Here is a 24,945-nt window from a genome sequence, read left to right as displayed (position 1 = left end):
AAACCAGCTTCAAATTTCAGTTACGATTATTTTGCAAAAAAATGATCATATTGCCTTTTCCCTAAATACTCCTTCTGAATAATGGCATATCCTGAACTGTGATGAAATTAAAATGAAGTTCACTATACATTTCAATATATTAGTCACAGTCACGCTTTATATTAGTCACAGTATATCAAGCAATATCTTTTAGAGAAGTAAACCTGAACAAACTTGAACACTTATACATTTGTATAAACATATAAACATTTTAAAAATGCAACTAAATATTAATAAGTTGTTTCTCTGGTTATATTTTGCATCTTTGTTCCATGTTTTTATCACAGTTGATTAACATTGAGGATTTTTTATGTGTGTATACACACACACAAACAAACACTTAATAGATAATTAGTGTATGACGAGTTAATAAAAATGGCAATATAAGGCTAGATTTCTCAAAATAATTTATTTTATTAATTTTTTTGCTAATTAACTTTTCATTTGTACTTATTCTTTTCTTAATTTAAAAATTCACAATGCACATTTGATACAATGCACTCATGTAGATACATACATTTAGATTGTGTTTATTTTACCAAATACTTGCACGTAATTACTGTATGTCTAAAAATAATTTTTGAAGTGACATATTTAATTACAATGTTATGTGTTAACCCATAAAAACATACACTGACTACACAATCAAGTATTTTATTCACGTAAACATAAAAATATTTACATTGCACCATAACCAACACCATTACATTTAGATTTTTTCTTTTACGTTAGCTAAAGACACAGAATATATAACGGGACGACATCTTATTCTTATTGCAGTTTACTGTAGTGTTGAAGAGTTTAGCCTAAGTAGGTTGACTTTAAAACAAAACTGTGAGTCTGCTGACCTCTAGCGGTAAGAAAGTGTAACATTGTGTAGAGTAACGTTTACTTAAATTATTGTAAAAATTATTCAGTTATATAAATTATTTTTCAAATTATTGGTCTGAAGAATTTAAATAAATACTCACTTAGGAATTTAATTACAGACTTCCAAACCTCAGCATATAGACAACATATGTCCAACATGGCCTTTTAGCTTTATTTAAAAAATTGACTGAAGCATTTTTACAACAAATATAAAATTATTTAGTTAATAAATGTGTCAAAACATGAATCTTTTCAATAATATTCAATTGATATTTTAAAATATTTCATAGATGCATTCCATATATTGTCATTAAGTAATTTCTGATTTAATTAGTTTTTTGTGCATGTGCAGTTTTGTTGATTTAATGTGACCTTCATCGATTAAAAAAAAATTCAGCAAAATATATTTGTATTAAAGAAAGATAAAATAACTCTGCTTCTGTGAATTAATTTATACAGAACTGTTGAATTGATTGACAGTCAAATATACATTATAAGTATATTTGCAATTAAAATACATAAAATTAACAGTAGACAGAGATGGGGCTGGCCTAATAAACCATATTATATGGAATTGTGGTTTAATTTATGTCAATAACAATGATAAACTGGACTTTTTACTCTATATTGATCTAAGAGCCAATCACACAATAGAAATGTGCAACAATGGGAATCTAAAAGTGTGTTGATATTAGAGATGTACTGAATTTTCAGCCTCCGAAGATGAATTGGCTGAAAATATGTTATGACATTTAATGGACACTCTAATTTTTGTGGCTTCAGTCATTGTTGGGTACTCTTTTAAATCTGGAATCTTTAACAACGTATATTGAAATATATATCACTTTTGTTCAATATGGAAAATAATTGTCTAGATTGTGTTTTTTGCCATATTGCCCAGCTGAAGACAGTTGCTTTACGTTTTCAGTAGATTAAAGTACTTTGTTTACAGTAACTAGTTACTTTGAAATTAGTTACTTTGTAATTACATGAATACTGGCTGTACAGCACCAGTTTGATTGATTACAGTTTAAACAGTGACATGTTTTTTTTGTTTTTAGAATCTGCAGGACATTTTCTCAGCTTCGGGCAGATCAGAGGAAATGGACTCCTTGTTTGTGAGCGGTGGTCAAACTCCTGACTGCACACTCAGATTATGTTGCCTTCAAAGACTCCAGGTACATTCAAGCTGCTTTTTCTATTTATAATGATAAAAGATCTGGTATATATCTTAAATATCTCTATGAACTTGAACATATGATTTATATGAATATCATAAACAGATAAAATAACAATAAGTGATGTGGAACTTTCAATATTTGAATAATTATTGATTATTTTTTACATAAATCACACACACATAAATATGTACAGATAGATCTACATACATTATTTTAATACTGATATATACACTTTCAGTCAAAAGTTTGTGGTCAGTTTTTTTAGGGCTTTTATTATTATTATTTTTTTAAGAAAATTATTCTTTTTATCAAGGTGGCAGTTTTTAAACATACTTTTAAAAAAATATATTTATAAAAATTTTGAATAACTGCTTTCTAATTGTATGTAGTTTCAAATGGAGTTATTATTCATTATTGCTTTTATTAAAAATACCATAATAATAATACTAATAATAACAATAGTAAAAAAATATAATAGTAATAATAATAAAATTCTTCTTTTCAAAATCATAAAAACATACATTTGTCCTAATCAAAAATTTGTGAACTGCAGAGGGCTTGTAAGCGGATATTAAGCTATGAAAGACAAAATAGATTTCTGAAATATTAACTTGAATTTCTAGAATATGCACTCAGGATTCAAAAATATAATTCTAAAATATTAACTCTATTCTGAAACATATGCTCAAGATTGGAAAATCTAAACGCATAATTCTAAAGTCTAAACTGGCAATTCTAAAATGTAAATGGACAATTCTAAAATCTAAACTTCTAATTCTAAAGTCTGAACTTCTAATTCTAAAATCTAAACCTATTTTAGTAAAATCTAAACTGATAATTCTAAAATCTAAAAGGACAGTTCTAAAATCTAAACTTATAATCCTAAATTTTAAACCGACGATTACAAAATGTAAACGGATAATTCTAAAATCTAAACTGATAACTCTAAAATCTAAACTTATAATTCTAAAATCTAAACGGACAATTCTAAAATCCAAACTGACAACTCTAAAATTCATTCATTCATTCATTTTACTTCAGCTTAGTCTCTATTTCAGAGGTCCCCACTAGGTATGCAACGATTATAGATTCTGGTTGTACGATTATAGTCTGAGAAATAATCACGGTTTAACGGTCATTACGATTATTATGCATTCATTAACTTTAAAACAGTTCTAGTTTAGAAAATCACATGAAAACCCCTTATATTTTAAAGTGTTATTTTTTGCTGCTCAGTAACCACAAAATACAGCATAAAATAATATTAAATTAAATATAAATAATTCACTTCTCTCTTTGTGCTTAAAAATAAGCAAAAAAATTTGACATTTAAACATAAATATATTGTACACTGTTATTAAATGATAGAACAATGAATTAATAAATAGATAATAGTTTGTCTAATGCAGGGCTTAAAATTAACTTAAGGGAGTACCCACTAAAAATGAATGAGCATCACTGCAAATTGTAAATTACAGATTTATTGTATTTTAAAATAACAAAATCAACTATCTAATTGTGTTATCACTCATTGGTATTTGTGCAATAATTCCAAAATGAATATCTAATAATTGTAGAATAATAATGATGACGACAATAATACCAACAATAAATAGCATTATCATGCTGCCTTGAATGTGCTTGAATGTGAGTTACGTGCTATAAAAAGTCCTACTGTTACTTTATGAGAAAAAAATCTATGGTTTGCATCAAACAAAAATAAAGCATTGCAGTAAGAAATATAAACTTTATACTCTTGTTGTTATACGCATGTCAATATAATAACCAGATACATCGGACAAAAGAAAGGAAGAAAAGTCTCACTTCTACTACTCTTTAAAGATTTTGGTTTCGGTTTGTGTCATTTTAAATGCTCAGTCTTGTTTTCAATTTTTTTCGTGGGAAAAATCAGGTGAGTCAGCCGGCCCAATATATGCAGTGCAGAGCAGCAATTCTTGCGATGACCACCTGCACAGTACTGTTCTTTGTCATGAAGTTTCAGTATAAACTTAGTAAAGTCGAGCTTCTTTGGCAAAGATCTAAACAGTAAGATTTTACATTTAGCCTCTATTTGTGCTGAACACGCAGTGAATGCAACGCATCGAGATTCAGGCAATTAGACAGCTGATCCACTCTGAGTCTTTCTGCACTCTCTCCCAAAACACTTGACTGATTTCGGCTGGTGGATCAATATTTGTAACTTTAAATGAGGTTGCAAACCTGTGTACTTTTCATTGATTCTTCCTCAAACTTCAGCCGTTTGCAGTTTCTGCGGTCACAAAAGCCCCATCTAAACACCTGAAAAGTCTGAGCGCGACAGCACGTTGGAAATAATAAACTTGCATGAGCTTGCCTTAGTTATTACCCACAGTCATAGTTAATCCGGTGTGCGTGGTTAATAGTCTCGGTGTACAAACTAGCACACAGTTTGCATAACTTTGTTTAGTAGCTGCAATTTTGTTCTGTGCTGAAACGCGGTGTTGAGAAGCCTTTACGATTAATTAACCGTGACGAACTAAAGCGTGGTTAATAATGAAACTGGTTAATCGCTGCATTCCTAGTCCCCACTGTGGAGTTAATCACCCAATTCTAAAATCTAAACTGATAATCCTAAATGTAAACTAACGATTCTAAAAACTTACAATTCTAAAAACTAAACTGATCATTATAAAATATAAACTCTAATATCTGAACTGATAATTATAAAGTCTAAAGTAACAATTTTAAAATCTGAACTGATAACTCTGACAATTCTAAATTCTAAACTTAAAAAATTTATAACAAAATTGGAGAATTTTGAAATCTAAAACGTGAATTCTTCAATCTAAACAGAATTCCAAAATGTAAATAGAGAATTCTGAAATCTAAACTGATCGTTCTGAATTTTAAACGAATAATTCTAAAATCTAAACAGCATTTTAAAATCTAAATAAGAAATGTTAAAATTGAAACAGAGATTTCTAAATACTAAACAGAATTTAAAAATTTACCTGAGAATTCTAAAATATAAACCGAATTCCAAAACAGAGAATTCAAAATATCTCAATATTACAAAATCTAAATTAGAATTCTAAAAGCTTAACTGATAATTCTTTCTTTTTCCAGATGTCTCTGCTTGTCTTAGTATTACCTATTACATACTAAAATACATTAACTTAACGTTATTGTAGCTCTTTGCAATTTGAAAGAACCGCTAACATTTAATAATCCATTATATCTGAAACTCAAAAAACAGTAAAAAAAAAAAAAAAAAGCACTGTTTTTCTGAACATCTCTGCAATTTTTCAGGGATCTGTGGTGATCAGGGCTAAACTGCACTATACTCATGCACAAACTAAAGAGCGTCTGACAGAGAGCAGAGAGGTGGACATAGACAGACCTCTCATCTCCTCCTGCAAACTCAACCAGATGAAGACTGTGGACAGAAGACAAGATGCTAGAGGCCACACTCTAGACCACATGTCTAACATTAGATGGTCTCAGCATCATCGTCCTCATCATCATCAGCAGCAGAACCATTCTCGAATAGGACGACCCTACACCCGAAAAGCTGAAAACCTACTGCAGAGCTCAGCCAAATCATCCTCCATGAGCAGCAATGAGCCTGAGGAGAACGACGAAAATGATGAGAATGAATTTACAATGTGACTCTCCTTTACTTTTCCAGCACAGTAAGACATTGTTATTGAGGGCATAAGGGATGTTCTTACATTAATTGTTTACTTTTGCATACTTATTAGCATTGTGATACGTGCGTGCGTGCGTGCGTGCGTGCGTGCGTGCGTGCGTGCGTGCGTGCGCGTGTGTGCGTGTGTGTGTGTGTGTATGTGAAATGTGAAATGAAAGGAAGAAGTTCTCAAATATTTATACCAAATGTTTATCAATCAAATCAAGTGTAATGTTTTGATCTATCCTGTAAAGTGTTACTTAAAGATATTATTTGTGTTATTGAATTTCAGATACGAATGACGTGTATTTGGGATGGATTGTGTAAAAGATGTAAGGACAGGAGATTGATTACATATTAAGTATTGATTTAATAATTAAATATAGGGCACCATTATATTTTGATGATGTTTTATGAAAAATATGATGATTGAAAATAATAATTATTATAAAAAAAATAATTTATTGTCTGTTTGAATACTTTGTCTGTCTGTCTGTCTGTCTGTCTATCTATCTATCAATCCGTCCATCTGTTCGTCCGTCCATCTATCTGTCCATCAATCTGTCCATCTCTATGTCCATCCGTCTATCTCTCTCTATTTCCATCCGTCCATCCATCCTTCCGTCCATCTCTTTATCCATCCGTCCATTTCTCTCTATATCCATCCGTCCATCCATTCATTCATCCATCCATCCATCCATCCATCCATCCATCCATCCATCCATCCATCCATCCATCCATCAATCCATCTATATATATCCATCCATCTCTATATCCAGCCATCCATCCATCCATCTCTCTCTATATCCATCCATCCGTCTGTCTGTCCATCCATCCATCCGTCCATCTCTATCTATCCGTCCATCCATTCATCTGTCCATCTCTATATCCATCCATCTTTATATCCATCCATCCATCCATCCATCCATCCATCCATCCATCTCTATATCCATCCGTCCATCCATCCGTCCATCCATCCATCCATCCATCCATCTCTGTGTGTTATATCAGGGGTTCCGTGATATATTTTCAGCTTGTGACCCCAAAATGACAAATCCAGTGACTCGCGGCCCCCATTATCCTTGTAGGTGGTTATAAACATACAAACATTGCACACAACGGTGCACACACACACCAGTAGGAACTATATAAACGAGCTAATTGACAACACAAAAAAGTGCAACAGTTTAACAGCCATATACTTTAGTCATTTGTCATTTGTTTAGTTTAATAGAAACCTCACTTATTGAGAATGATGAGCTATGTTTACAGCACAAAGCTATTGTTGGTTTAATTTTGGAGACTTTGGAGGTCAATTTGGAATTTTGGTCACTTGGAGATTGTCCACTATGTTCAGAGGTGGCCTTAATTTTTTATGTACTTGAGTGCTGTAAAGATGCCAAAGTTTAACATTGAGCCGTAAAATCAATCTGCTGCAACCAACTACTGCTGTGTCATTAACCTACACTGTAAAACTCAACAGTCAACTTTATTAGATGAAATGAGTGTTGTTACCTTAAAACTTACTGAAAGTTAATTCTACTCATTTGAAAAAAGTTTTTAACTCAGTGTTAAAGGCAATGAGTTAATGAAACACCTCATTACTTTAAATGGAGCAAGTTCACAGTACTTATATAGATTCATTGTTTTTTTTTATAACTCAAATGGTTTGTTGCAATCGGTTTCCCCAAACGATTTGAGTTGCCTTAACTTCTTGGGTTTTACAGTACTCAGTTGGTTTAAGTTCTCTTCATTTATCGGGTTTTACTGTGTTCAAATAGCTTCTTTTACTCAAATGGATCAAGTTCACAGTACTCATTAGGATTCGTTTTTGAACTTAAATGGTATGTTGCTATCGATTTACACAAACTGTTTAAGTTACCTTAACCTTTTGGGTTTTACAGTGTAGCGCAATAGCAAAATTGAAAGAATGATGGCTTTTTATTGCATGTTGTTTTTTATGTAACTATTAAATACAGTAAATGTTTTAATTTCTGTATGTATTGGATAGAATATGGTAATTCTAATACTTATATGATATTTTTGAAAATTACCAAGTGATATTATTATTATTTAGTTATTACTATATTATATAATTTATAATATATGAGAAATCTTGCACATTCTAATAATAAAATGTTACTGTAATTTAACTTAAAATGTAATGTTGTATAATAATAATAATAATTGTATACTAATAATATGTAAATGTTATGGAATATAGTAATGTATAATATGCAATCTAATAACATTTAACATATTTCTATTCCGCAAACAAATTGGAAAGGGGAAGTTAATAAAGGCCTATTCAATATATGCAATTTATCTTTAAGATTATTTTCATCTAGAAAAATCTTAAGGTACATTCTATAAAATCATACAATTCAGTAATAGAACTCCTCTTTGATCACTGTCAGCTTCTCCAACAAATGATGTTACTTCCGAGTCATAGCTTTTAAAAGTGTATTGCACACGTTTTTTGTTAAATTTAATACAAATGTGACAGGGCTGACAAAAACATGGGGACAATTGTAAAATACTATTTATTTGTAGAATTTATTTATAATTTTGTGTTTTCAATCAGTTGATGTGAATGATAACAACTTAAACTTGCTATTTTTTTTTTCCCTTCTAAATAACGGTTTTTAGCATAACAAAAATATTACAGCTGTAGGTTCAGTTGAGCTCTGGACAAAGACAATCTAACAAGGTTTGTACATTTATGAACTGTTTTCAATTAAGAACAAACATCTGAAATTTAAATGAACGACATGTTTCTTTACAAAACACCTCACAGGAGTTAATCATCAGTCCATTTTATACATTTTTGGGATGAAATACTTTTTATTCACTGTATTTATGTTTTTATTTTAGGAACGATGATGTACGTTTCTGATAATTAATGTCCATTATCCAGTAATAAGAGTGTTTTCTTTTGATTGACTCAGTCATGGTTTTTGAGGCTCACAAAACAAAAGCAGTCAAAAAAGGCAGCGATTCATCTTTGTAGCTTCACTACTACCTTTGTCCAGCATCTTATTGGACAACAATGACCTCCAAACACGCAGCAGCACCCCAATCTTTCATTGTCCATTTCAAGCGCGTCCTTATTTGGAGAACCACGCCATTTGCTAGAAGGCGCGTCAATCAGCCTTTATGGTCCCGCCTCCTTGCTCAAATATCAAGCGGTGAATGGTCAACAGTCGGGCTGGCTGCTACTGTCTGCTCGTAACCACAGCGACTTAATCTGGACCTGGATGCTCGCTGGAGGAACCTGTTCGCAAAAACAAAACCCCAAACACTCTCCCGAACAACTGCGGCGTTCATGTCAGCGGATAAAGATGCTGCGGGCTTCGGTTAGCGCGTTTCACCTGGGCGACCGGAGAGTTTGGTGGATGTGACATTGCTGGAGGTTTTTGTTCTGGTCCCGGACGCAGACCAGCGTTGATCGTGAGCGCAGAGATGATGTTGAGTCGCCTGATGAGTGGAAGCGTCAGAAACCTGGAGCGGGAATACATGTGCACGGTCAGACTGCTGGACGATACGGAGTATACCTGCACCATTCAGGTCAGTCTCAGCAGCGGCACCTGTGCTGCCGAAAAAAACGCGATCAGCAGACCTTTTGTTGCAGGCTGAGAGAAGCGTGCGCAGTGGGTTTTAACAGCAGGTGCCAGCAGCTTCCCCCCCTAAAACCAGCTCTCCTTAGAAAACAGCACATCTCGGGGAGCTGCGATAGAATGTTTTTTTGATGGAGTGGGCTTGTTTAGCTCTCATCTTGACTATTGTCGATGTGTTGCATTCTCGTAAAGCAGAACACAACACTCTGAAGTGCTGCTGCTGCTGCTGCTACTGTAGTGGAATCTAGAAGCTGGTTTGTTTATGGTTTGTGTGCTAGCAGTTTATATTTTGCGAGAGCATCCTCAAATATTTTTGCACTCATGGGTGGGCTGAATATGTTTTTAAAGCTTCCTGATGGATTTGGTCGGTGTAAAAGAGTAGTTCACCCAGTAATAAAACGGTTTTGTGAAACATAAGGTTAACATTAGGATAAAATGATTCTGTGAGAGCAAATGGTGACTGAGGCTGTCAGTCACTAACTTAATGTTCTGCATCTCCGCCAAGCATGACCGATTTTTACTTTTCGAGTGGATTTCTTTTATGGCTATAACTTTACTTTTGTGTGGACTCAGGTCTGGACTATGTATTTGAGACAGTCCTAATGGACTTTTTTTTTGGTGTGAAAAAGTAGTTCACCTAAAAATAAAAAAGTTGGTTATTTATTTACCTCATAATTATATATATATTTTTTCTTGTATCGCACACATGGAGATGTTTTGGGAAAGGTATGCCCAAAAATGTACATTTGCTGTAAATCTACTAACCTTCAGACAAACCAAAGTGTAATTAACTTTTGTTAGTAGTTCATAAAATGCAAATGTTGATACTTTGATAGTAAATAAACAAATATACAGGCAAAACTAAATGAATACTCATCACAGTGACGATACTTTTATGATTTAAAAAGGGAAACAATTAGTCTTTACATGTATGAAACTATTAATTTAATGACAGCTTTAGTGTACTTAAAATACAAGTGAACAACAGATTTTTCATTTTTGAGTAAGTTATGTTCTTGTGCCTGTATTTTAAACTGGTTACCTAAGAAAAGAATGCCTCAGAAAATCTATTTACTCATTGCACGTTCGCCTTTACAGTTTATTATCATAGGAGCGGAATTGCTTCATTAGCAGGAATATATTGTATGGATTCTGGCATGATGTCAACACTACACATCCATTAATAATGTACGCTTTGGTCTCCAAAACTGCCCCTTGGGCACTTGTAAATCAAGCAGTTTAGCAGAGCAGCATGGATGGCTGGCTGCTAAGCACTGGCTGTACAGGAGTGTGTGAAATCCGACAGATTATAGGTCTGTTACTCAGTGATGAACGAGTGTTACATCATAAACACTGGGGATAGAGAAATTGCAACCAAACCTAACTATTTCAGTCTTCTTAATTGTAGCTAGTTGACTTTTCTTAGTGGACCAACATTATAAATTATTGTTTTCACTTTTTGTATTTTATCCTAATAAAAAAAAAAATCACCCTTGAGGTTTCATTTATGCTTAATATTTTTGGAGATCTCTAGTTTGTTTTGAATTTGTATAAATTATTTTTGTTAAAAATATGTTTTACTTGCAATATATTCTTTCTACAATCTTTAATGGACGGGGCCTTTAACATCTTAACATCTGAAAGGAACATGTCCTAATAACTGTTCATCAGCTGTTCATAGATGATAATTTTGCATCTTTTACTAAACTTCAGGAAAAATTTGACCTACCCATTTTTCATTTATTTAGATACTTTTAGTTAAGGAACTTTAGCCATTAGCGGTTTTCTAATTTTTCCATTGGGCCAAATAAAAGCATACTTGATGATATACTTGACCTTCATACCTCTTTAAAAAGCGGTTATTTCTAAAATCTTTGCTATTATTAACACAAAACTGTCCCCCTCAACATGTACTGAGGGCTTTTTGAGAGGAGGAACTGAATTAACGATTGATGAAAATATCTGGGATCTTATTCTTGCATGAATACATTTATCATCAATAAACGCTAGGCATACTCTCATTCAATTCAAGGTTGTGCACAGAATACACTGATCTAGAACTAAACTGTATACAATTTTCCCTGATCTTGACCCAACTTGCCTTTGCTGTTCAACTGAACCAGCCACTGTTGCATACTTTCTTGTCTTGTTTGAAACTGTCAGATTTTTGGGGGAAAGTCTTTAGGTGTTTTTCTGCAGTTTTGTCATTGTCAATAGATCCAGACCCCTTCACAGCACTGTTTGGAATCCTGCCAGAATATGTTGAATTAAATTCATTACTGGCCGATAGTGTAGCCTTTGCAACTTTACTGGATAGACGACTTATTCTTATAAATTGGAAGTCAGTAGCTCCCCCTTTTTATCGGCAATGGGTTTATGATTTCTTATATGCTCTTTAAATAGAAATATTCGGTTTGCAATAAAACAAAAGAGCCAGAATAGTTTGAAATATTCTGGAGCCCTTTTCTATTTTTTTTAAGGAGACACCTACAGTATATCTTAACTGCATTTTTCCCTTTCTTTTTTTATTTATTTATTTATTTATTTATTTATTTATTTATTTATTTATTTATTTATTTATTTATTTATTTATTTATTTATTTATTTATTCTTTTTTTTGCTTTTTAATATTCTTATTTTTATGTTAATTTATGTTTGTACATCTTTGTGTATAAATATGGTATTTTACCTTTTATTTACTTATTTAGTGTATAATTATGTTTTCATGATAATTTCTTGTTTGGTAAATTGTATCAGTGCGTATATCTATGTATCGATATTATGTATATTTTATTGTCTGACCTATGATGAACCTAATTAAAAAAATATATAAATTATGTTGCAATATTATGATTCATAAAATAGTTAAATAAGCAACTATCATCTTTATTAATATTAATATTAATCATGATACATAAATTATTATAATTAGTTCCCTGCAACCTTAAATGTTTGTCTTAAAATGAAAACCTTAAAATTGTCGTTTTGAGCAGAGCTTAGAAAAAGAATAATATTATTGATAAAAAGATTTGATTGGAGATAATTAAATGAGACGTGTATAATATTCTTTTAATAGGAGACTTAAGACTCACAATTGGCTTTTTTTTCCCCTCGTCTGAGGCTGTTTGTGTTTCTTTGAGGATTTCTTTTGTTTCATGTGTAGCTTGAAATGAAGCGGGAGCTCGCTGATCGCTTTCCATTACAGTCAGTCTGAGAGCATCCTATTCCTCAGCGCTCTGAAGTCTGAGAGGACTGTGGCTCCTGGATGACACACATTCCCTCGGGGCTTTCATACGCTTTCCACACATCAAGACAATCATTGCGTGTTAGAAAGGATTAAAAGAAGGAAAAGGGAGGAATTTTGAAATGTCGTTTATGAGAAGTTATGCGTTATTGTCAAAGATCCACATTTTGTTGACCTGTTGATGTTTAAAGACCTGTTGGAATTAGGCACTGTGCAATTTAACGATATATATCCCATGAACAAAATAAAAAGTCTATCGTTTCGTATTATCATTTCAGTCATAAAATACATTGTTTATGGTCATACAGTTTCATAAATTGTATCAGTGCAATATTAGACTATATTATAGGGGTAAAGACAGAAACATAACTGCATTGTGAAATAGTTGCAATCTTGAAAGTACAATGTTTACTTTTTGCTTTTTAGTAAGCAATATATTGAAATCACTGAAAAATGACAATGTTATTATAGCGTAACATATTTAACATTCTTTCTCATTTAAAATATGCTCTCAAAATACATAATGTATTAACGCACACTAAGAATGGTAATGTATATCACAATAAAATATTGCATAAGTTGCATTAACTAAATCATGTCATATAACACATAACATCCCAAATGTGCATTACTGAGAAGAAAAGAGAAATTGATTTGTGCAATAAATAATTAAATTGGGGCGGCACGGTGGCTCAGTGGTTAGCACTGTTGCCTCACAGCAAGATGGTTGCCGGTTTAAGTCCCGGCTGGACCAGTTAGCATTTCTGTGTGGAGTTTGCATCTTCTCCCTGTTTTCGTGTGGGTTTCCTCTGGATGCTCCAGTTTACCCCGCAGTCTAAAGACAAGCAATATAGGGGAATTTGGTAAACAAAATTGGCTGTAGTCCATGAGTGCATGTGTGAATGCAAGTGTAGTAGTTTCCTAGTACTGGTTTGCGGAAGGAAGGGTATCCACTGTGACTGTGTAAAACAATTGCCAGAGTCTTTTGTTGTTCAATCCGCTGTGGTTGGAAAGTGAGTCAATATGGTAGACACTGTCAAATATATTTTTACATTTAAGATTAACTCCTTATTATTACATTAATGTAGACCGTGTTAATGCACTAATGTTTTTTAAGTACTAACATCTATAAATTACGTCGAAATAAACACAACCAAAAGCAGGTGACTTTAAGACAGTCATATGAGCCAGCGCTCATCACTAACAGCTTTTCCAGAAGCACTTTTTAAAATTACAAATTTTAACCTGAGAGAGAAAGTTTATAATTTGCATGTGTTTTTGAGGTCTGTGACAGCGAGAGCATTTAAAGGTAGTTTAAACCATTTGTGTGTAAGATACTATATTATTTGTTGCTTAAATATTAATTGTAATTATTTACACAATGAAGATTATACAGTGTTATTTTAGATTTGATTATTCTATACCATGACCTACTTGCTGTGAGGCAACTGTGCTAACCACTGAGCCACCATGCCGTCATATTCCTTATCATTTTTTTGTTGTATGCAGATACCATATGAGTCCACAGAACTGCCTCTCACTGGATGTTTTCTCTTTTGCGGACCATTCTCTGTAAGCCTTAAAGGGGGTTGTGCGTGAATACCTCGTAGATCTACAGTTTCTGAAATTTTCAGACCAGCCCATCCGACAAGAACAACCATGCCACGTTCAAAGTCACTTAAATCACCTTTTTTCCCCATTCTGACGTTTGAACTGCAGCAGATCGTTTTGACCATGTCTACATGCCTAAATGCATTGAGTTGTTGCCATGTAATTTGCTGATTAGAAATATGCATTAATGAGCAATTTGACAAGTGTACCTAATAAAGTGGCCGATGAGTGTAATATTGCAATGTTATTTTGCAACAAAAACAAATAAACAAAAAAAAAGTGGAGGATCGTGCAGGGAATTCTGGGGAAGTCAATTTACAGTTATTTACTGTATGTGTTAAGAAAACTTACTGTAAACCAGGTAAAATATTTTTAACGTAACATTTTTACAGTTTTTTTTTATCAACATTGAAACTAAAGAAACACAATTATGCCACATTTGCAATGTAAAAATGGGCCAGTAAAATTTCTTCCATGTATTTTTGAGAATGCTAATTGTATCCGGGCTGTGTGTGTCTGTAGCGAGCGGCAGGCAGGAGGTGAGCAGCAGGGCTGATATAGAGCTGGAGTGGCTCCAGTGTAGCCAGCAGCAGGTGTGCCGTGTGCAGCAGTGCTGTGTTGTTTGGCACGGTGACGTAATGGAGGAGAGACTGTGACAGAGCAGGCTGCCAGCTTCTCTCTCTCTCTCTCTTTGCGAACAGGGAAATAATCCACACTCACTAGTTTGGGCAGCTGAGGTTGAGAGTGCACAGTCATTGTTTAACGTCCTTTCTGCCTTCTGCTGGTCCTGCAACACTGGTCTCAGGCCTGTCAGTTTAGCCTCGGGGTTCCAGGACACCTAGTCCGGGGAAGGAACAAGTGAAAGGCGGAACTAGGTCACCCTTTTATTCTCTCCCTCACTCTCTCCCTCTTTACCCCAAATATCTTTTTCCCTCTATACTGAGATTCAGTCCCTCCAGGAAGTGCTTTCATCACAAGCAGATAGTTTCTTTTAAAGCTCCCCGGTGACTTCAGACCTGATGTGAATTAGCGTAGCTTGCATGTTTCTTTTAACAGTCAACACAGCAGATGCACTGTTTGTTTGCGTATTGTATACAGCAGCTCGGTGGAAGATTTGTTCATTTTACATGTCGCTAATAGCAAAACTCAAGTCCATGTTTCTGTGCCGCAGTGAACGTGAAATTGAAGGTGTGATATGGAAATCTGAACGACACAATTAAATGTGTTAAGTGTAACACTGAATCTGGGAAATGCTGACTATGCAGAGTTTGAAATGGGTTTATTTATGTTCTCAAGCTGCATTTAAAGCGAAGGTTCACTTGAAAAGGAATGTAGGTTTTACTATTATTTTAGATCCAAGATGATGGGAATAATTCCATACGGTGAATGCAAAATACTGACCAGGGGTTTTAAAAAATAACAAAAAAGACTCTATTAGGGCTGGGCGATTTGGCCCAAAATCAAAATCTTGATTAATTGGACATTTCACTCTCCTACGGTTAATATACTATTTATTTATTTATTTATTTATTTATTTATTTATTTATTTATTCATTCATTGCTGACAATTATTGTACAGTAAACATGCATTTTTCTTTGGTATAAGCTGCTCTTGTTGCTCAGTTGTCTTAGTGTTTAAATTGTCCATTCTCAACATGTTTACAGACTAACGGAACGGTGTCATGTGACTTCACATGCGGTAGAGAAAGTGATCGAAAAAATTGTTCTGGATTATAGGATCTAACTGTTGATTTCGATTAATTTTCGACTACTCATTCAGCTCAAAAACAACTTAAGAATTAATCAATCTAGATTGACTACTCTGTAAAATATCTGTTTATTAACATTTTCCTTATTTTATGATTCACAAGTGTTTTCCATTGGCAATTGCATTTTGGAATCTTGATCTCTGCTTTGTCCACTTTTGAAGTTGAAAATTCAACTTTATAGTTTAACAAAGTGACTTTTATAGACATTTAAATAGTTTAAAATAATATAATGTATAAGACATAATACAGATAGAAATAAGTTTATTAAATAAAAGAAAATGTACTGGCAGTTTATTACAAGTTTTTTGTCCAAAAATATACAACACCAACCCAGACAATATATCACTTTACACTGTTAAAAATGTTATAAGTCACTTTTTCGAACTTTTGAAGTCTAGGGGACAACAACATGGGCATAATAAAAAAAAAAAGTTGTGGATGGTGGATTTCCGAAGGGAAACAAACAAATAAAAAACTTGTGCTTAAGTTCCCCTTCGTTCAACAACCAAATGTGTACACGACACTGTAAATCCCACTGTTGTCTTTACTAAAGATATTAAGTTAATATAATTTGACATTATTAAAAATACTAAGATTAGGCATAAAAGGTTTAAAAAGGTGTATTTAACTTACTCATTAGGCAGCAAAAAAGTTCTCTGAAGTTTACATTTAAATTTTTTTCAATGATTTACCATGCCTCTGTTTACAATGTTTGGTTGCGCTTGAAATTCTGCCGTGACAACCGTGCTGATTGGTCGATATATGTTACATGACACAAGGTGGTCATTTTGACTGTATTGCTGAATTTTGCTGAAGCGCAGCTGGACAGAGGCACTACCTGAACCCATCTGACGAAATAGAAAAGTTAAATTAGTAAGTAGATATTTAAATGCGTATATACATTTTTCTTAATTGATATACAGTATACACAGGAGTGACACGGTGGCGCAGTGGTTAGCACTGTCACTGTCAGTCTCACAGCAAAAGGTCACTGGTTCGAGTCCCGGCTGGGTCAGTTGGCATTTCTGTGTGGAGTTTGCATGTTCTCTTCGTGTTTGCGTGGGTTTCCTCCGGGTGCTCCGGTTTCCCCTACAAGTCCAAAAACATGCACTATAGGCAAATTTGTTGAGCTAAATTGTCCGTATGTCCTGGTCCTCCAGGTTGGGGGGTTGAGCATTGAGCTAACAACCCACCTTGTAAAAATAAGATGTTGTGAAGCACCAACATGTTGCAGCTAAATATCAACTTTGACATAAACAGCTCTGGGCGTAAGTAAGAATATAAAAGATGGAAAATTTGGAAGTTTAATCTATTAGTCATTTTATGTTATCTGTACTTAAACATTTAATTAACCAATTAATTGAGTTGTTGATTTCCCATTACTCAAACAAACTGAGGGAATCACTTTTTCTCAAATCATTTGACTAGTCACAACTTATTAGGGTTTACAGTGTAAGTTGAGAGTAATTGAATTGATTTATTATAGAAGTAGCACTTTAAATGAGCACTTCTTCAGGGTGTCCAGTCCACAGGCCAAAATTACAAACAAAAGAATCTACAAAGTAAATAAACTAAATGACCCGTAAAACTTTAAATAAAAAATACAAGAAACTTGCCTTCTAAATTAACAAAGTCAAAGGTCTAATCAAATAAATAGGCGGACCACCCCTACAAGCTCAAACACTCAAAAAGTTGCAAGCATACATGGGCATTTGTACAAGAATAAAGGTTGGTAGTCGGCCGGAGGGGTAGGGATATCCAGGAGCTCTCCACACCCAGCAACATGCGCACCAAAAATGAGCTCCTTGAACTCTGCCGTAAGTTCCCTTTTTAGTTCTCTATGACCAGCAGAAAATCAGAGCCTGGACCCCATTAAAATGGGAGCCTATGGGATAACACAAAACAGCACAAGAAGGTGGGACAAAAAAAAGACACATGCAATGCTCAACAAAAAATAAATAAAAGCATAAGTTTAAGTTACTTTAAGCATAAGTTACTTTAAGATTTTTTATTTTAGGGTAAATATTTCGATATTCGTTGGTTCTTTGCAGATATTTTCAGTACTCTTTGGTGTTTACCTTTACAAAGTTTAACTTAAACTTTTTTAGTAACCATGTGATGTGTTAAATGTGTAATACAATCAAACAGTCAGATTTTTATGTTGAAAAAAGAAGTTGGGATTATAATATTCTAGGGATATAATGATTCACTCAAGTCACAATTCAATAGTATACAGAATTTTAATCTCGTAATATGAAGTCCAGGCCTGTCACAATATCTGTTTTATATTGTATGATATACTGCACCAAAGTATATTGCGATAAACAATATTATTGTCATTTGTGGACCATTTTTAACACTCATTATATAATGCCGGAATGACAATATAATATCAGCACAATGCAGGTACACTCTTTCAAAGATCACATAATATTTTATTCTTTAGAATATTTAATTATTAAAGTTTTAACAATTTAACAATTAGGCATTAGAATCAAAATGTGAAAATGCCTGTCCTAAATAAATAATAATACATTTTAACAAAATCTAAAAAAAAAATAATATGCTGTTTATTTATTTTATATATTTGTATTTGTTCAAATTCTGTTTTAATACGGTTTTAATTCCTGTGGTAACTAGTTGGTGTAGTTCATGGCATAATGGTTTAATGAGTACTTTATTATTAATTTTGATGTTATATTGTAAATTCTCTTCTGATTGTCTCAGTTGAGTTTAAATGGCTGTAGCTTATCACCTAAAAAAGTTACCTAAAAATGCCTAGCTCATGACTCTGGAAGTTCAGTTGTCTTGAATAATGTATGGTCTCTGTGTGTGTGAGGGATGAGCTCTCCTCTCATCATAAGATGCTCTTGCAGAGGCAGTCTGAATTTGACTGAGGCTGCAGCTCTTCGCGTCCCTTTCCCTCGCTGTAGTTCTCAGTGATTGCTGGCAATTTACAAGCTTCTCACATCTACAGGTCACAGTGAAAAAGCACACAGGCAACCAGGCTGCTGGTAACACTAAGAACATGATGAGTGTGTGTGTGTTTGTGTGTGCTTGAGTGGGATGAGAGAGAGAGAGAGAATCACAAATTAGCACACACATCACACACATGTAATTATCCTCTAAATACAAACACAAATAATGGAGTATTTGTGCTTTTAAGGCAAGAAACTGCAGGTGAATAGGATAAAATAAAACATACACAGCAAAATATCCCTTAATTAACAGGTTTCATATTTTGTAATTAGCTGTTATTATTATTTTATTATAATTTTTATAGCTGTGAATTGAATTAAGGGACCTTGATCTCTGCTCTGTCAACTTTCAATGTTAAAAATTCAGCAATCTAACAATGTGATTTTTGTTGACATTTTGGTATTGTATAATAAATAATGGTCACACTTTACAATAAGGTTCATTAGTTAATGTTAATTAATGCATTTACTAACATGAACAAACAATGAACAATACATTTACTACTGTATTTGTTCATGTTAGTTAACGTTAGTTAATGTAAATACAGTAGTTCATTGTTAGTTCATGTTAACTCATGGTGCATTAACTAATGTTAACAAGCATGGACTTGGATGTTAATAATGCATTAGTAAATGTTCAATTATGATTAATAAATGCTGTACATGTGTTGTTCATGATTAGTTCATGTTAGTAAATGCATTAACTAATAAACCTTATTGTAAAGTGATACCTAAATAATATATCTGAAAATGAAGACAGAAAAAGTACTGGCAGTTTATTACCAGGCGTTTGTACAATAATTTAAACATCAACCCAGACAAAATGTCACTTGAAACTATTAAGATTGTCTATAAAAGTCTTTTCTTTTAACACTAAAGTTGTTGTTCATGGTCCCATAATGCAATTCAAAAGCAGAAATAAATGAGAAAAAAATATTAAGGTCTCTATTTTAAAGATCTAGGCGCAATAAACCGCATGGTGCAAAAGCATTAAGTGTGTGTTCGAATTCACTTTTGCTATTTTTAGGGTGGCAAAATACAGTTTGTGCCATGGTGCGTGGTCTAACAGGGCTGTGCTTATTCACTTAATGAGTTAGGGGTGTGTCAATGTGCATTAAACCAATCAGAGTCTCATCTCCCATTACCTTTAAGAGTCAGTTTCGTTGCGTTATGGTGTATTTGCTATTTACATGGCAGATTTTTATTAGGGATGCCACAATTCTCAATTTAATATTGAACCGTTTGGTACAACATCCACGGTTCAATACATGCTTGTGAATTGCAGTTTTTTCAGTTTTACGTTTAAATAATTTGTATGCGTTTTATATCTCTCCGAATTGACTGCTTGCGTGTGCCTGTAAGTCTACGAGCTGAGATGAGGAAACTCCTCCCCGCAAGGGGGCGCTAAACCATCATTCCACACTTGAACATGGGAAGCAGTGGTGTAAGGCAACAGTTCGAGGAAGCATCGGATTTCTCACCTCACCGATGTCTTTCAAATCTGCGGTGTGAGCACATTTCGGTTTTGCTGTTAAGTATAATGCCAATGAAAGAAAAAAATTATTGAACAAAAAATTACTGTGTGCAAGCACTGTTTTACACGAACAGCTTACTTAAACGGAAACACTTCCAACATGACTGCAGATCTGCGGCGCCATCACCTTGCAATATCACTGTCTGAAGGCAGGATAGCAGAGAAGGTAATAAAGTTATCCAAAAGACAACAATCCCTTGCTGAATTCTTCAGCAAACATACCCAAATGGTTCTGAGTGACACATAAAAATAACAAAGGCAGTGGGGGTGTTCATTGCTAAAGATTTGCAGACGTTTTCAGTGATTGGAGATGTGGGCTTTTGTCATCTTATAAAAGCACTCGATCCGCGTTAACTTACAGACTACCGTCTCACACTTTTTTTCAGCACCAAGATATTTAAGATGGTTTATTTATTTTTACTGAAGTACAAATATGTTTATTTAAAATGGTCAATTTATGTTTATTAACTTTACATGTTACTTTTCAAAATGTAGGAATGTATGTGTTCCCCAGTTTGAACATGGGCTACCAGTAGCTGTGAGATTTCAGTGTTATTTTATTATACACTAGGTACTAGTGTACTTTTCTTGGCTTTAAAGTAAAATAAAGGAGTATTGCAATAAATAATATTTTCCTTAACCCCTTACTGTTCCAATTGCCTAAGCATAGAATAAGAGAAGAAAAACACATGTGTCAAGCCATCAGAACCAAACCGAACCGAACCGAAAATCGTGTTAAAAAACTGAGGTATGTATTGAACCGTGGATAAGGAAATGATGTTGTACGCACTCTACTAAAGACATCCATTAGCTTACAAATTTTCTTTTTTTTGTTTAGTGCAAAGATTTGTTTCAAAACTATTTCTAAATTTAATTCTAATTTCCAGCAACTGAATAGAGTTATATTCAATGATACATACATCTCCAAAACCCAAGAGATGGACAAATCCTAACTTGTTTTTATTAAAAAAAAAAAAAAAAAATGCATATAATAAATGAATGCAAATTGTCATAAATAAACAAACAAACAAAAAAAAAACATGGAGGTAGTGTTTTTTTTATAATAAATAATCATTTTTGTAACATTTTAATCCAGTTTATTTATTTCATTTGTAAAGATATTTATGTATTGCTGTACATCCTGTGAGTATTAAGCAATGTATACGCGTTTTGGACCTGCAAAGGCACATAACCAATGCACTCTGGACTTTAGACCAGGTTTTAGTTGCTCATATATTTCGGAAATATTGCTTAAAATCTTTCAGAATATAAACTATGTGTAAAATTGTACAAGATGTTAAAGTGGAGATGTACAGTATGGCAATGTACAGGAGGAAAAATCATTTTGAGAAAACAGCCTTTAAATATCCATTGTAATTAAAATCTACATAAAAAAATTAAGTACTATAGATTTAAACATCTTTAAAAATTTTGTATGTTTTTTTTTTTGTTAGACTGAACTGATGAATGAAAACACTTTAACAAAAGCCAGCAGTTTCTCACTTTAAGTTTGAGATACATTAAATGATATGGGCTTTTCTAGTTGTAATTCAATTTGTTCCTTGTTGGGGTTTCCTGCATTATAGTCCTGTGAGAACTTGCAGGCATTTCTGCTTATCATCAATTCTTGTGTTTTGTACCCTGGAACTCTAATTAGCACTAATTGCAAGTGCACTCAACCATGCTGAAGATGCATCTCTCAAACCCATTGCCATATTGCTCTTTGTAACCATGAGATTTGTTGAGGAAATGCTTTTGAGAGGCGTTCTTGCATTTTAGAGGGAAAAAACGAGTTGTGTGTCAGCCATTTCTTGAAGAACATGCTGTGTTATTTCTAGGTGAATGATCCCACTATGTAAAACATGAGAATGTTTGTGGTTCAAGCTTCAGGTACTCGCCTCTAGAATCACTCAAGCACAATTAGATAGATTTTACAGGGCCTGGGAAGAAAATCAAAGCAATGCCTCTGATCCCAAATGCAAAATTAATGTTATATTTTTCAATATTGTTCTCAAGAGAATAAAACTTATTTTTATCAGAATATTGTTATAATATAATATAATATAATATAATATAATATAATATAATATAATATAATGTAATGTAATGTAATGTAATGTAATGTAATGTAATATAATATAATATAATATAATATCATATCATATCATATCATATAATTAATAAAATAAAATATAATATAATATAATTAATATAATATAATATAATATAATATAATATAATATAATATAATATAATATAATATAATATAATATAATATAATATAATATAATATAATACAATATAATATAATATAATATAAAATATAATATAATATAAAATAACACTATATAATATTATATAACACTATATAATATAATACTAAGGGATTATCAATGGATTGCTGTGCATTAAAGGATTTTAAATGCATGACATGTAGACAAAGAAATCAAAATAGTCTACACAAAGTGCATTTAAAATCCTTTAATGCACAGCAAGCTGTTGATTTCTACTAATTTTATGGTCATTTGTTGTAAACATGTTCAAACTGGTTTTGCAGCGCAATATTTGACCAAATTTTCATCCTTTATTACATGTAGATCTTCTAATCTCCATTTTAAACAAGTTAAAGGCAGACAGAGAGTGAGCGCACACAAGGGAGAGATTGTGTTTGTGTGTGACAAAGACACAGGCATATCAAAGCTCATAGTAACCTGTGTTACCTCTTCGCAAATATTTTTAAGCATTTTTACGAATTGGTTATTCACCATCGACTCCCTGTTGCAGCTCATGTCAATTTCTCAAGATTACACAGGTGAATGAATGCTCAAGCAACTGCCACTATGGTTACTATTACTACTAATGGTTTAGGGAAATGCATTTATTATAATATAATATAATATAATATAATATAATATAATATAATATAATATAATATAATATAATATAATATAATATAATATAATATAATATAATATAATATAATATAATATAATATAATATAAGTATTGTGCTTGTTAATTTATTAATTAGTAACATTAATATAATTTTAATCTGATTTCTCCAAAAAGCCTGTTTCACAAACAATAACTGTCTATTAAATATGTCCTTTTAAGCTTGTTACTGTGTTGAACTTTAGTAAAGTTTTACTTCCCTACGTTATATAAGCAGCCAACATCTAAATCAAAGATTTCTTTAACCCACTAATTTTCTCTGTGTTTTTCAATATAAATAAGTAATCACCACAGATTAATTTTTGGTAATTCATGCAATATTTTTGTGTTTTCCAGCAGCAAACTGCAGTGTATCTAATGATTGTAATCGTGATTCTAAAATGGGTTTGAGCCCTGATTTACCGCCGCTGGTTGTGCTCTTTTTGGCCTACTCCTCCATGTCAGAAATCATTTTATGAGCGGATGATGAATGAAATTAATGGCTCTGTAATCTCCAGCTGCTTTATGAAACGGCGCATGTGTGAGAGAATGTGTCGGCTGGTTTAAGAACGATACAAAACTACCAGTTTATATGATGTGTGTGTGTGTGTGTGTGTGTGTGTGTGTGTGCATGTGTGTGATGTATATTTCTGTGCATGTAGGAGGCTGAAGAGGAATTGAGTAAAGAAATCTCACTCATAATAATCCCTGGCCCTTTAAGGAGCTTTATTCTGAACAGCTCAGGCTAAAAGTGGGATGTGTGTGTCTTCCTCATCATGACTTTCTGCCTGTCAAACCCTTGCGTTGGCTATGTGAAAGACGTCTCCTTATAATTATGTTGCTACTTATAGATAAAAAAAAAAGCCCAAGTTGATAATCCTTGAAGTGGAGATGTCCGTTCTGAACTCTGAAACTGCTGTCATGGATGAAGAAGAGCTTGAAAAGCTGCTTATTATTGAGGAAATATTACAAAATATAGCAGGCCTCCCACAAGGCTTTTCTTAACACATTGGCATGTGAAAGTATTGCTTTTTAATACACTGTTGTCCAAAATATTTTAAGGTTATTTATAACACTTGGGATTTTGAGAAATTCAAATCAAAAGTTTTTGAATATTTATATATTTATAACTTGTCTTCTGGTTTATATTATTATATAAACCAGAAGACTAAATATTTAGTTTTTTTAGAGTGGAGGAACTATGACATCAATTTGTATGCAAAAACCCGAAAGCGAGTTAGCATTTTAGCAGTTTCGGTTCCCTTGTCCCAAAGTCAATGTTTTTTTTTGAATGGGATTTCAATTAAATGACTTAAATAAGGTTTGTGGCTTCCACGACATAAAACACATGAGATACATCACAGTCTTGATTTTTTTTTTTAATTGGTTAGGCCTTTTTAATAAAACAGTTGCTATCAAGTTGCTAAATGGGACTGCAGGCTGTGTCATAAACATACGTCATCAAGCTGAACTGGTCTGTAACGCAGCCCACTTGTGTTGGGAAT

The 24,945-nt window shown here is 33.0% G+C and overlaps 2 protein-coding genes and 1 long non-coding RNA gene across 7 annotated transcripts in view; 2 read left to right on the top strand and 1 right to left on the bottom strand.

Annotated features, from left to right (window-relative positions):
- Window positions 1–7,691, top strand: part of malt3 (MALT paracaspase 3) — a 100,389-nt gene extending 92,698 nt beyond the window's left edge. For all 4 annotated transcript variants that reach the window (XR_015515024.1, XM_087293232.1, XM_087293233.1 and 1 more), the window contains 2 exons: window positions 1,971–2,087; window positions 5,379–7,691. Coding sequence is in view for 3 of the 4 variants with exons in the window: in XM_087293232.1 (XP_087149358.1) it covers window positions 1,971–2,087; window positions 5,379–5,738 (477 nt within the window). In the remaining variant the exon portion in view is untranslated. The remainder of the gene's footprint in view (window positions 1–1,970; window positions 2,088–5,378) is intronic.
- Window positions 7,692–8,940: 1,249 nt separating this feature from the next.
- The window catches only part of frmd5a (FERM domain containing 5a), a 222,951-nt gene continuing 206,946 nt past the window's right edge, over window positions 8,941–24,945 (top strand). For both annotated transcript variants that reach the window (XM_087293235.1, XM_087293234.1), the window contains exon 1: window positions 8,941–9,324. In XM_087293235.1, coding sequence (XP_087149361.1) covers window positions 9,220–9,324 — 105 coding nt within the window. In that variant the 5' untranslated portion in view covers window positions 8,941–9,219. The remainder of the gene's footprint in view (window positions 9,325–24,945) is intronic.
- LOC147839757 (uncharacterized) lies at window positions 12,182–18,547 on the bottom strand. Its single transcript, XR_015515054.1, has 3 exons — window positions 16,098–18,547; window positions 14,080–16,020; window positions 12,182–13,249 (listed from the first exon to the last, which is right to left on the bottom strand). It is a non-coding gene; the product is annotated as an uncharacterized LOC147839757 (long non-coding RNA).

This window comes from Danio rerio, chromosome 18 (genome assembly GCF_052040795.2).
Source record: "Danio rerio strain M-AB ecotype USA chromosome 18, GRCz13ab, whole genome shotgun sequence".
NCBI lineage: Eukaryota > Metazoa > Chordata > Actinopteri > Cypriniformes > Danionidae > Danio > Danio rerio.
The sequence above is the reverse complement of the archived record's forward strand: the minus strand, read 5'-3'. Positions and strand labels throughout refer to the sequence as shown.